Below are 13,874 nucleotides of genomic sequence, written 5' to 3'. Positions count from 1 at the left end.
ATATATATATATATATATATATATATATACACACACACACACATACATATGTATGATGATGATGATTTCATTGACTTGGGCAGTGTGTTTTTGCATGGCTCCGGTTTAGAAATTGGAGCAGATAAACTAGGCTAATGAAAATCAGAAGACCTAGCTGTCTGCTCATAGATTGTGAATTTGCTTTTGTTTCAAGCAATTTCACTCAGTATTGTTATTAACTAGAAGTGGTGACATAGTTTCATGAAACTGATAGGGGTTGTTGTTCAGTTTAAAACTCTGCATAGTAACATATCTGTGTAGATTAGTCCACGTTACTCTGTAAGGGGCATAGGGCCAGATTCTCAGTGTTTCTGGCGTATATATATATATTCCTCCCTAGATAGGAAGCCATTCTGTTGCTGGATTACTCATGTTTACCACCTGAGTGGACTGAAGCAATGTAAAAGGAAGTGTTTTGCTAAAAAAAAAACAAAAAAAACGAGGCATCACCCAGTCCAGGGATTGAAACCACAATCTTACGATTATGAGTTCAACACCTTAACAACTGAGGCATTTGCCTCCACTGTGTAAGGAGTGAGAAAATTTCTTCCATGCCAGTGGCACGCGAAAAGACATTCGAGCGAGATCGTTGCCAGTGCCGCTGGACTGGCTCCTGTGCAGGTGGCATGTAAAATATACCATTTTGAGTGTGGCCGTTGCTAGTACTGCCTGACTGACCTTCATGCCGGTGGCACGTAAAAGCACCCACTACACTCTCGGAGTGGTTGGCATTAGGAAGGGCATCCAGCTGTAGAAACTCTGAAGAATATTCCTGTCTTATTCACTGCTTTCACTACTAAACATCCATATTGCTCCTCTCTATACTCATTGGTGAACATGTAGCTCAATATCCATGTGCTAAGTTCACATCTACAAATCTGTAATTATAACTTCACAGTGAAAACATCTGTGTTTCCATCATTCTTGTTATTTCAATAATGTGTTATTTACATTCCATTTTACTACACAATAAAAGTTCTGAGAGACGAAGAATAGTTGGGAAGTTTGTCCCAGTGGCAAATGTTGTCATTTTCCATTCCTAACTCATTTTACTTATGATTCGGTTTTGTTTTCTTCTTCTTCCTAATATTTGTACTTCAGCTGGGGCTAGCTGCAACATAATTCCCATACATACATACTTACATACAATGTGTATGTGTATATGCATATATACACAAGCATTCGCTGGTTGTTTGATTTTCTTTCTGTGCATATAATAGTCCTTAATGAATACCTGACCTGTGTATACACACATTGACAACTTGTGAAAATATTAACGCTTTCTTAAATGTGAAATGCTTGTTACAGGAAAAAATGTAACATTTTTGTTGCTGTTGTTTAACTCAAGATCAGACCTGAGTGAGCAGACCTATGGTTAAAAATGTTCTGGTTGTAACAATTCCAAGCATTGGTGCTGTTGCCACATAAAAAGCACCCAGTACACTCTGTAAAGTGGTTGGCACTAGGAAGGGCATCAATCTGTAGAAACCATGCCAAAACAGGCAATGGAACCTGGTGCAGCTCCTGTTGACCCATCCAGTTCATACCAGCATGGAAAATGGACGTTAAATGATGATGAGGATGTGTATCTAGGACTATATTACTCAATGTACCCTTGGTTTCTTCAGATGTAGAGTATAAATTGAGGTAGTTGTGGTTGCTATTTATAACAGGTTGATTGACATTGTAGTCAATGCCTGGCCACACTAAAATAATGATTAGAAGTGCTAAGGAGTGATGTTTATAAACATCTACACCAGAAAACCTTTTTTTATATTTGCTAGTAAAAGAAGTTAATGACCTAAAAACAAAAATTATTATCTTATTAACAACAAAACATCTCATACATTTTGCACATGTAATTCCATATATTCTTTTCAAAAACTACTTATTTTGAATCAAAACCACTTCATGCTATTAACGTCCACCTCACCACCCTCTTCTAATCCTCAACATTTCAAACCTTTTTTTATTATCCATATATCATGGTATCACATGTCCCTGCTGTCTGGGAGAACCCATAAATTAAAAGTATTACCGTATTTGAAGGCATAAAAGACACATTGACATATTAGACACCCTTATTTCAGCAGTGTATATTCAGGGGACAAAATTGTTTTTAGCATGTAACATTGACTTAACAGTGCTTTTAGGGTCTGGGGTGGCTTCTTTTTTTTTTTTTTTTTTTTTTTTTTTTGAGATGTTTTTTTAGAAACAAAAATGTGCGTCTTATACAATGTCATATATGGTATCTTTTATCTTTTACTTGTGGCCATACTGGAGTACCACCCTGAATTTTTAGTTGAATGAATCAATCCCAGGACTTATTTTTTGTTAAGCCTGCTACTTATTCTATCAGTCTCTTTTGCTGAACTGCTAAGTTATGGAGATGTAAGCATAGCAACACTGGTTGTCAAATAATGGTGGAGGACACACACACTCACGCACACACACAGGGCTTCTTTCAGTTTTCCATCTACCAAATCCATTCACAAGGCCTTCGTCGGCCCACAGGCTATAGTAGAAGACACTTGTCCAACTTCCCATGCAGTGGGACTGAACCCAGAACCATGTGGTTGGGAAGCAGACTTCTTACCACATAGCCACACCTATTTTATGTGGCAGAATTGGAAGCATGCTCGACTAATTTATGTTCCGAGTTAAAATCTTCATCCATTGATTAATATCCAGAAATCAATTATTTAATTAAATAAGTGCCAGTGGCCCATGATAAACAACATTCGAGCGTGGTCGTTGCCAGTGCCACCAGACTGGCTCCCATGCAGGTGGCACGTAAAAAACACCTTTTGAGCGTAGTCATTGCCAGTATCGCCTGACTGGCCCTCGTGGCACGTAAAAGCACCCACTATACTCTCAGAGTGGTTGGTGTTAGGAAGGGCATCCAGCTGTAGAAACTTTGCCAGATCAGATTGGAGCCTGGTGCAGCCTCCTGGCTTCCCAGACCTCAGTCAAACCATCCAACCCATGCCAGCATGGAAAGTGAACGTTAAATACAATGATGATGGTGATGAGGAAATAAGCCTTTACTCAATTGTCCATATCTCCCACCTCAATCTGTGGTTGATAGAAAAGGCTAAAGGTACTGTTCTTCATTCTCAGATTGTAATTAGATGAGTATTTTGTCAAATTTCGCCTTACATTTGGTTCCTAGACATGCAACTTATCTTGAAAAATGATGTAACGTGAAAAACATTTGAAAAAGTTTATTACCTTATATCTGTTATAATAAATGTTATGCCATGTTAAGCTTGACATCCTACCTTTCCAATTTAATTCCCATACTCAGTGAATTGAAGGCATACTATCATAACTAGGTTTGCTACCTTAATAGTTGAGTTGATGTCGACTCATTTGGCTTTGTTTGTCAAATTCATGGTGATCCTGTTGATGTTGATTGAGTTCATGCTGACTTAACAGATTCTATCAAATTTGTGTTCTTCCACATGTTTTATTATGTTTGTTCTATTTTTCTTTTAATTGTTTCAGTCATTTGACTGTGGCCATGCTGGAGCACCGCCTTTAGTTGAGCAAATTGACCCCGGGACTTATTCTTTGTAAGCCTAGTGCTTATTCTATCAGTCTCTTTTGCCGAACTGCTAAGTGATGGGGACATAAGCACACCAGCATTGGTTGTCAAGCAATGCTAGACACACAAACACACACACACACACACATATATATATATATATATATATATATATATATATATATATATATATATATATATATATACATATATACGACGGGCTTCTTTCAGTTTCCATCTACCAAATCCACTCACAAGGCTTTGGTCGGCCTGAGGCTATAGTAGAAGACACTTGCCCAAGATACCATGCAATGGGACTGAACCCGGTACCATGTGGTTGGTAAGCAAGCTACTTACCACACAGCCACTCCTGTTTGTTTTAACTCAGAAGCTTGTATCGATTGAGTTCATGTTGACCCAACTGGTTCTGTTTGTTGAATTTATGTTGGCCTGACTATCACAGCTACCTTACGACCTGTGATTCAGGGGTTAGGTTTGAAAGGACATCTTGTGCCTGTTGACTTAACTAGGTCTGCAGGTTCAGGATAAAGTGACCCAATCCAGTTTAGCAGTTGAGGTCATAGTGACCCAACTAGATTTACAAGTTGAGGGCACTGTGATCTATGTAGGAATTGAAGGTTGAGGTTACACTAACCCAACTAAGTTTGCAAGTTAAGGTCATGGTGACCTGACTAAGTTGGCAGGTTAAGGTCACAATGACCCTATTAGGTTTGCAGGCTCTTGAGGACATAAGAACCCAACTTAGTTTGCAAGGAAATGGTATATTAACTGACTGTGATGCTTGAGGACCTGTTGATTTAATTAGTTTGTTTGTAGGTTGAGGATATGGTGAATGAATTAGGCTTTTAGTTAACGACATGGTGGCACAACTTGGTTCACAGGTTGAGGTCAAGATGACTTAACTATGTCTGCAAGTTGAGGACATTACAATCTAATCATCTTTGTTGGTCCAGGTAACTCTGTTTGTCGCTATTGCATTCTCCTTCTAGATCTTTCAACTGAGGATGTATTGACCTTCTTACAGTGACCCAGCTAGATTTATTGGTTAATGGTGTGTTGACCTAGTTAGCTTTAATCACTAAAGGCACATTGATCGGCTTGGTGATCAATGCCATGGTGATTCAACTAGTTCTTGTGACACAACTCACTCCACTGATTGAGGACATTGATCCTTCTTCCCCACCAAGTTCCCTCACCACTCAATAGTTTCCAATTTCAATGATGTAATTGCTTATTCTTAGGATGACAGTGTAGCATAAGTGTGATAGGTTGGATCTGGCCATTTGTAACATAAGATGGGTAGAATATTTGAGCTGAATATGGTTGGTTTAAATGCTATAGGATAAAGTCAAACCAACATGGGATGTTCAATACAGTCTGTTGCAGTGGTTCCCATCCTGGGGTCTGCAAAGGTAGTAGTACTGGGGGGGGGGGGGTCTGTGAACTAAATTCAAAATTTCATATATATATATATATATATATATATATCATCATCATCATCATCATATTTATATACACACACACACTTAAGGGTACACATTAAAAGGGGTGTCTGTAGGAAAACTCATTTAAATAAAAAGGGTTGGGAACCACTGGCCTATTGTGTATTGGGTTACATTCCAGTCCTCCACATAAGTTGCTAGACATTACATAGATGGCAAGCAGTATTATCATTCTTTGACACTTATAATTTAAAGTTAAGGTTTTTTCCCCTAATCAGGTCCTGTCTCATATACATGCAGTGGCATTTGATAACCAAACCTAGGGAAGCGTTTGTTAGCTGACATCATCTGTAGACGGGTTAATTCCTAAGATATTAAAGCCATTATATTTCAACTGGACCGTTTATTATTGCTGCTGGGAGCTGACATGCCAATTGTTGTAAAGTTGATCGGTTGTAAGTCGACAACGCCATGTGCCAGTCAAATGAGTGGAGGTGCAATGGCCCAGTGGTTAGGGCAGCGGACTCGCGGTCACAGGATCGCGGTTTCAATTCCCAGACCGGGCGTTGTGAGTGTTTATTGAGCGAAAACACCTAAAGCTCCACGAGGCTCCGGCAGCGGGATGGTGGTGAACCCTGCTGTACTCTTTCACTACAACTTTCTCTCACTCTTACTTCCTGTTTCTGTTGTGCCTGTAATTCAAAGGGTCAGCCTTGTCACACTGTGTCACGCTGAATATCCCCGAGAACTACGTTAAGGGTACACGTGTCTGTGGAGTGCTCAGCCACTTGCACGTTAATTTCACGAGCAGGCTGTTCCGTTGATCGGATCAACTGGAACCCTCGACGTCGTAAGCGACGGAGTACCAACAACAACGTACCAGTCAAATTCCAGGGTTGAACTAATCAACTAAAGTCTTCTCCGAAATATATCCGTTTGATAGAAATAATTGTTGAACCTAAGATTTAAAATTTAAATGTGTCAAAATCTAAATGAGGAAATTCTTTTTCAAAATTGCTTGTTTGTTTTCTTCAATTTTCTTTTTTAATTCCTATTAATGTAATTTTTTTTTTTTTTGGTCTATTCCAGGAGCTTGCATCCCAAGGGCAACATTATTAGCTAAACATGGCTATTTATAACTCTAATTTGTTACCAAGATGGTAGCACTTTGACGCAGGTGAGTTCCAACTGTACAGAGGGGACATTTTTGCTCAGTTTGCGGCTCAATACTCACTCTCATCTAGTCATGACAGGCACGTAGAATTCAAGTTGTCTTCATCTTTCTCTCTCTCTCTCTCTCTCTACCTATTCTCCTTTCCATCTTTCTGTCTATCACATTTTACATACTGGCATCCTATCTTGTCTGTCTTCCAATCACCTCTGTCTTTCTCTTTCTCTTCTTGGTCTTCCTCTCTCTCTCTCTCTCTCTCTCTATCTTTCTACCTCATTCTTTTCCTCTTCTCTTTTTTTTATCATTACCTTTTCTTTTTTGCGTATGTCTTTTGTAACTTATTATCTACACTTCTTCTTATTCTCTCCTTTCTTTCTATATTTTCCCCTCTTCTGACCCTGCATCACTCACTCACTCAACTCTCCTTCTCTCTCTCTCTCTCTCTCTCTCTCTCTCTCTCTTGAAAATTCTCCCTCTCTTACGTAACTCTTCACCTTTCTCTCTAATATTTTACAATGTTGTGTCAAATATTTCTTTCTAAATAACAACGAAACAAGCATAAAAGGTAGCAATGTTGTTAAGCCTTATCAAAAGAGATTATTTACAGATTCCTACCAATACTCCATATTAGACATACCATGGTCAGTTTTGCTTTTTGTCCCATGATGGTCACTTAAAAATGAACACCAGTTCATCTCATGCAGTTGATTCCATTGTTGAACTCCAGTTTCACTGTACAGAATTTACCCCATAATTGATCTCATAGCTAATTTAAATGCATCATTATCATAGTTATTATATGCAAGCATGGCTCTGTGGTCATTTGCTTCCCATCCACATGGTTTCAGGTTCAGTCCCACTGTGTGGCACCTTGGGTAAATGTCTTCTGCTATGGTCCTGGGCCAACCAATGCCTTGTGAGTCAATTTTGCAAGTGAATTTTTAGAAGGAAACAGAAAGAAGCCCATCATATACATATGTATGTATGTACGAATGTAAAGAGGAATCTCTTAACAATCGTCAAGCCTGCCACATGGCAACGTTGGTACTTGTCTCCAAAATGAATCCCTCTACATGAAACCATTGGTAGCTTTGTTTAGCCACAAATAAAGAATATTTTTCTACCAATACAGTGTTCAGTATTAGTGTGTGTGTGTGTGTGTATATATATATATATATATACTCTCTGCTCTTTTACTCTTTTACTTGTTTCAGTCTTTTGACTGGCCATGCTAGAGCACCGCCTTTAGTCGAGCAAATCGACCCCAGGACTTATTCTTTGTAAGCCTAGTACTTATTCTATCGGTCTTTTTTGCTGAACCGCTAAGTTACGGGGATGTAAACACACCAGCATCGGTTGTCAAGCGATGTTGATGAGGGACATACACAGACACACAAACATATACACACACATACATATATATATATACATATATACGACGAGCTTGTTTCAGTTTCCGTCTACCAAATCCACTCACAAGGCTTTGGTCGGCCCAAGGCTATAGTAGAAGACACTTGCCCAAGGTGCCACGCAGTGGCACTGAACCCGGAACCATGTGGTTGGTAAGCAAGCTACTTACCTCACAGCCACTCCTGCGCCTTCATGGGGAATTATTATTTTGCTTGGAAGCAAGTGAGGATTGACAACAGGAAGGACTTCTGGCCATAGGAAATCTGTCTAACCTATGCAAGCCTGGAAAAGCAGACATTAAAATGATGATAATGATTATTATTGTGTCCTTGAAACAACTCCTATGTTGTACTTGTCCTTACAAAGGACATGACAAAGGACCAGGATATCAATTCTGCTGTGGTGGACAGGTCTTCATGAGTACAGCAAGGTATCAGATATCCTAAAACCACTCTGGTAATGCTTGTTCATGAAGGGCTCTGCTTGCATTCTCTCAGCCCCATCAACCTTTTCTCTCCACATTTCATCTAACACCCATCACTTCTGTATCGAGAGCAGAATAGGCACATACTGCCTTACCCAGCTTCCTCAGTTACCTCCCCCATCCCCAACTACTTCCAATAACCATTATCCTCACCTCCCCACTGTCTCCACTAATCACCTCCTTTCTTCACCTTTTGTCCTCTGTGCTGTTCTCCATCATTAACGCCTCACTCATCTGCTATCGCCCTCAACACCTTCACATATCTACCGCAACCCCTGCCGCTCTAGTCTCTCCTATATTTCTCTCCAACATTACAAGGCAAGCCCTCCAGTGGTCACCCCAAGGGAAATGGAAGTGTTGCAGACCAAAAACAACATGCAGAAGGTCCATAGAAACTGAAGCACTGTCTGGGAACAAGTGCAAGATGGAGACAGATGGAGGTCTTTTGTTGGCACCCTAAAACTCCATACACAGTTAAAAGATTTAAGAAGAAGAAATGGGCCTTTTCTATGTTCTAGTGTGGAGGTGCAATGGCCCAGTGGTTAGGGCAGCGGACTCGCAGTTGTAGCATTGCGGTTTTGATTCCCAGACCGGGCGTTGTGAGTGTTTATTGAGTGGAAACACATAAAGCTCCACGAGGCTCCGGCAGGGGATGGTAGCGAACCCTGCTGTACTCTTTCACCACAACTTTTTCTCACTCTTTCTTCCTGTTTCTGTTGTACCTGCATTTTAAAGGGGACGGCCTTCTCACAATCTGTGTCACGCTGAATCTCCCCGAGAACTATGTTAAGGGTACACGTGTCTGAGGAGTGCTCAGCCACTTGCACGTTACTTTCATGAGCAGGCTGTTCTGTTGATCAGATTAACTGGAACCCTCGTCGTCGTAACCAACGGAGTGTCACGACGATGTTGTAGTATGTTGGTAGCATGAACTGAGAGAAGGCACTCTTTGTGAGTTGAGAATTGTGTGTAGGGTGCCCCAAATCACCGTGTGATTGCTCTTCCACCTCATTTTGGGGATCCTTTTTGTTGTTATTTTCTGTTATTGCCATTTATTATAATCTCTTTGTTATTATTAATGTTTTTGTTGTTATTGCTGATGTCACTCTTTTACTTGATGCAAATCCTCCATTGTTTCTGATTTGTTGCATTTCTTCATAGCATTGTGGCCAACACTTGGACCTGTGTAGGCTCATAAAAGGAAGAATAATAATAATAATCTTTTCTACTCTAGGCACAAGGCCCGAAATTTTGGGAGAGGGGGGGCTAGTCAATTAGATCGACCCCAGTATTCAACTGGTACTTAGTTTATCAACCCTGAAAGGATGAAAGGCAAAGTTGACCTTGGCGGAATTTGAACTCAGAATGTAAAGACAGATAAAATATTGCTAAACATTTCGCCTGGCGTGCTAACGATTCTGCCAGCTCGCCACTTCATAACAATAATAATAATAATAATAATAATAATAATGATGATAATGATTTCAAATTTTGGCACAACGCCAGCAATTTTGAGAAGGGTGTAAGTTGATTACATTGACCCCAGTGTTTCACTGGTACTTATTTATTGACCCTGAAAGGATGAAAGGCAAAGTTGACCATGGTGGAATTTGAACTTTGAATGTAAAGATAGGCAAATTGCCACTAAGCTTTTTGTTTGATGTGCTAACGATTCTGGCAGCTTGCCGCATTAATGATGATGACAACGATAATAGTTTCAAATTTTGCCACAAGGTGAGCGATTTTGGGGTAGGGAATGAGTCAATTATATCAACTCTGGTGTTCAGCTGCTGTTTATCTTATCAACCCTGAAAGGATGAAAGCAAAGTTGATGTCGGCGGAATTTAAACTCAGAATGCAGTGGCAGACGAAATACCGGTAAGCATTTCACCTGGCAGGCCAACAATTCTGCCAGATGGGCTACAGCAAATATTCTGCTCAATACCACAGATTTGCTTGTCAGTTGCTTGACCTTAACCAGTTGAGCATATCCCTTAGTGCATCTCTGGTCATGAGCAGGAGTACTGGGGGAGCATCATAGCCGTGTGTTGAGAGGAATTCTTTGGGGTTTGAATAATTCACATCCTTAAACAACCCTTTGAGCAGGATGGGCTCTGCAAAGTTATGTACCATTTATCTTGATATGAAATCACCATGTCGCACACATATGGTTGAGATGCATGTGCCTGGTGTACCCTTATCAGATGGGTAGTCATAATGGGTATACTGGGCTTTGTAGATTTGTACTTCAGTGTCACTTTGTTGGCATGCACTGTTCTCTCACTCAATAATAGACATATACAGTGCTTTTAGACATGAGAGAGCTCAACTGTGGGCATTGAAAAAGGGGAAGATAGTGCCAATTATTGTAGAGCCTTGTGGATAGTATCAGAAGATATTGAGAGGAATATAACGGAAATGGGAATGGAGTGCCCAGTAGAGCTGTTGTGAAAAGTTTGCCTCCTTGGTACGACCATAATCATCAGGAAAGTATTTGATAGTTGAAGAGAACAGGTAGTGTGGTATCCTAGTCTGCAAGCAGCTAACCTGCTACTCATGCAAGATTTCAAGAGTTCAAAGACGACGACGACGGCTGCTGCTGCTGTCTTTCATTCTTCTGAGGTCAGTAAAATCAAGTAAGTCCTGGGATTAAAGAAAAAAAGGAAAATTTGGGTTAAGTAAAGTACAAAGGCACAGGTGTGGTTGTGTAAAAAGGCTTGCCTTGCAACCAATTGGTTTCAAGTTCAATTCCCCTGCACAGCACCTTCGGCAAGTGTCTTCCATTATAGGTCCAGGTGAACCAATACCTTGTGAATGAATTTGGTAGATAGAAACTGTGTGGAAGCCTGTTGTGTTTATGTGTGTGTGTGTGTGTTTGTCACTTTTTCACTGCTTGACAAATGGTGTTGGTTTGTTTACATCCCTGTAACTTAGCACTTTGGCAAAAGACAAAATAGAATAAGTTCCTGACATGGGTATGTACTGGGGTTTATTCGTTCAATTAAATCTTTCAAGTTGGTGCCCCAACATGGCTGCTGTCCAATAACTGGAACAAGTTATTTGATACTGGGGATGATTTAATCTACTGAAATCTTGCAGCCATTTTGTATTGATGTTACAATTCATCATCGTCATCGTCATCATTATTATCATTGCGAGCTGGCAGAATCATTAACAAGCCAGGTAAAATGCTTCACGACATTTCACCCGTCTGCACATTCTGAGTTCAAATCCCTCTGAGGTTGACTTTGTCTTTCCTCTTTTCAGGGTCAATAAATTAATTACCAGTGAAACACTGGGGTTGATGTAATCAGCTAGTATCCTCCCCAAAAATTTCAGGCCTTTAGTAGGAAGGATTGAGCTGGCAGTATTGTGAGTGTGTCAGACGAAATGTTTAGTAGTATTTTGTCTGTCACTATGTTCTGAGTTCAAATTCCACCGAGGTCAATTTTATCTTTCATCCTTTCAGGGTTGATAATATTAAGTACCAGTTGAACACGAGGGTCGATGTAATCGACTCATCCCCTCCCCCAAAACTGCTGCCCATGTCACAAATTTTGAAACCATTATTATTATTATTATTATTATTATTAAGACAGCAAGCCAGCAGAATTGTTAGCACACTAGGCAAAATGCTTAGCGGTATTTCACCCTTCTCTGTGTTCTGAGTTCAAATTCTGCTGAGGTTGGCTTTGCCTTTCACCTTTTTGGGGTGGATAAATTAAGTACCAGTGAAACACTGGGGTCAGTTTAATTGACTAGTCCCCCTCCCCACAAATTTCAGATCTTGTGCCTATAGTTGAAAGGAATATTATTATTATTAGTGGTGCTGAAGTGGTATAAGTCGCTGACAAAGCTTTGTCAATGAAGCTGGATAAATGGAAACTGTGTGGAAGCCCAATTTTCTTATCTGGACTATATCTTTTCATGGATGATAGGTTTAATCTATTATCTGGTGTAACTCTATCACCTGTCTTTTTGGGTGCCTTCAGTTGAATCCATTTTGTTGCAAACATTTGGGCCTTGTTTCTGTTAGAAGTAAGTGTCACAGTTGCTTGAGTTTGATGCCACTGCACTGGGTAAATACCTTCTACAATAGTCTTAGACTAATCCTTGTTTTATGAATTGAATTGAGGAAATGGAAATAGCATGGAAATCCATCAGGTAGATTGTATCTTTTCTTAGATGATAAACCAAAATCATTACATGAGTTTAACGGCCACATGTTTCTTGGTTACTTTTCCATGCCAAATTATGGAAAATCTTCAAAATATCATGGGTTCTGCCCACTTCTTCCTTTGACTCTTTAGCATTTAAAAAACTGGCCATATCCAGCCAAATTATTCTATCTGTTTTATGCTCAAACTAGTCAGATCTAGCTTCTTACACCAACCCTACAATATCATTCTAAAAATCGAGTTACCTCATAAAAATTTCAAAGCTACAAAATAATGAATGATTAATACAAAACAATGTGAATAAATAAGTATTGCATTTGACAGGATAATGTGAATGCTGAAGGGTTAATTAAAACAAATTATAAAAGTATGTTAGAAGCCATCATTGTTATTACCATGGCAAATGTTGTTGTAGATAGTTTTCATGATGTGTCTTATGTTAAGCTGAGAAGTTCCATATAGAACTGTGTAAATTAGTTTCTCTGTGCTGCTGGCACTATTTTACTTATTTCTATCATGAATATCAAAAATTGCAATATCTCTAATTAAATAAAGCTAAAATCTCATGCCTATGTCAGATGGCTTTGGTCTTGTTGTTGTTCTGGTTGCTGTTAAGATTTGACTTGTTTTGATTAATGGTATTATGGCACTATTTCTTGAATTACTTTATATTCTAATGCACCTGTAAATTGGGTTCTGTGTATGTACATGTGTAGGAATGTGTATATGTGTATGAACATGTGTTTGTATGTATGTACATATATATATATAAGTATATTTATTTATATATATGTGTGTATATGTGTATATATATAAAAATATGTATATGCATGTGTGTATATATATAAATGCATGTATGTGTGTGAGCATATACACATACCTGTATACATATAAACACGCACAAGTGTGTTTAGGAACATGTGTGCATGCATTTATACACATATACATGCACAAACTCACTTGCACACACATACACTCACACATCATGCATGTCCATACACACACACACACACACACACACACGTATGTGGGAATACAGCTAAAACAACTCGAAATATTTCTTTCAAAAATCTTTAAAAGATTTAAAATTATTTTATTTTTTAATAATAATATTGATTATGTATGCGTGTATATTATTATACATTATTATAAATATATATATGTATATATGTGCATTATTAATATACAGATGCATGCGCATACAGAGAACCAGAAAAGTACACGGATATATATTTGTATACAAATTTCACACTTGTATATACATACTTATGTATGTATACACACAGATGTTTAGAGATACTTATGTGTACATATACATGCATTTATACAATTACACATGCATGCGCATACACATATTGATTGTTGAATGTTATTCTAGTGTACCGTTATTGTTTTAAAATCTGTACCTGGAATCTCGGTACAGTTCTTTTGATCTTCCATCAATTACTTTCATTGATGATGGGTTTTATTATATTTGAAGAAATAACCTGTATCTACCTTCAAAAGAAAATATTTTCATGCCTTTTTTTTTTCTTTCTCTTAATTTAAAATAAAATTATAAAAAAAAAAACAAAAAAAAAAA

The 13,874-nt window shown here is 38.7% G+C and overlaps 1 protein-coding gene across 14 annotated transcripts in view; it reads left to right on the top strand.

Moving 5' to 3' along the window:
• The window catches only part of LOC106869835 (serine/threonine-protein kinase tousled-like 2), a 314,313-nt gene that overhangs the window by 84,208 nt on the left and 216,231 nt on the right, over positions 1-13,874 (top strand). For 7 of the 14 annotated variants that reach the window (XM_052970854.1, XM_052970847.1, XM_052970848.1 and 4 more), the window contains one exon: positions 6,139-6,226. Coding sequence is in view for 7 of the 14 variants with exons in the window: in XM_052970853.1 (XP_052826813.1) it covers positions 6,296-6,302 (7 nt within the window). In the remaining 7 variants the exon portion in view is untranslated. Of the gene's footprint in view, positions 1-6,138; positions 6,303-13,874 lie in introns of all 14 variants that reach the window. The other 7 variants (XM_052970853.1, XM_052970852.1, XM_052970843.1 and 4 more) reach the window with 1 other exon arrangement.

Source organism: Octopus bimaculoides, chromosome 9, assembly GCF_001194135.2.
Source record: "Octopus bimaculoides isolate UCB-OBI-ISO-001 chromosome 9, ASM119413v2, whole genome shotgun sequence".
Taxonomy (NCBI): domain Eukaryota; kingdom Metazoa; phylum Mollusca; class Cephalopoda; order Octopoda; family Octopodidae; genus Octopus; species Octopus bimaculoides.
This window is presented reverse-complemented; position numbering and strand designations above follow the sequence as displayed.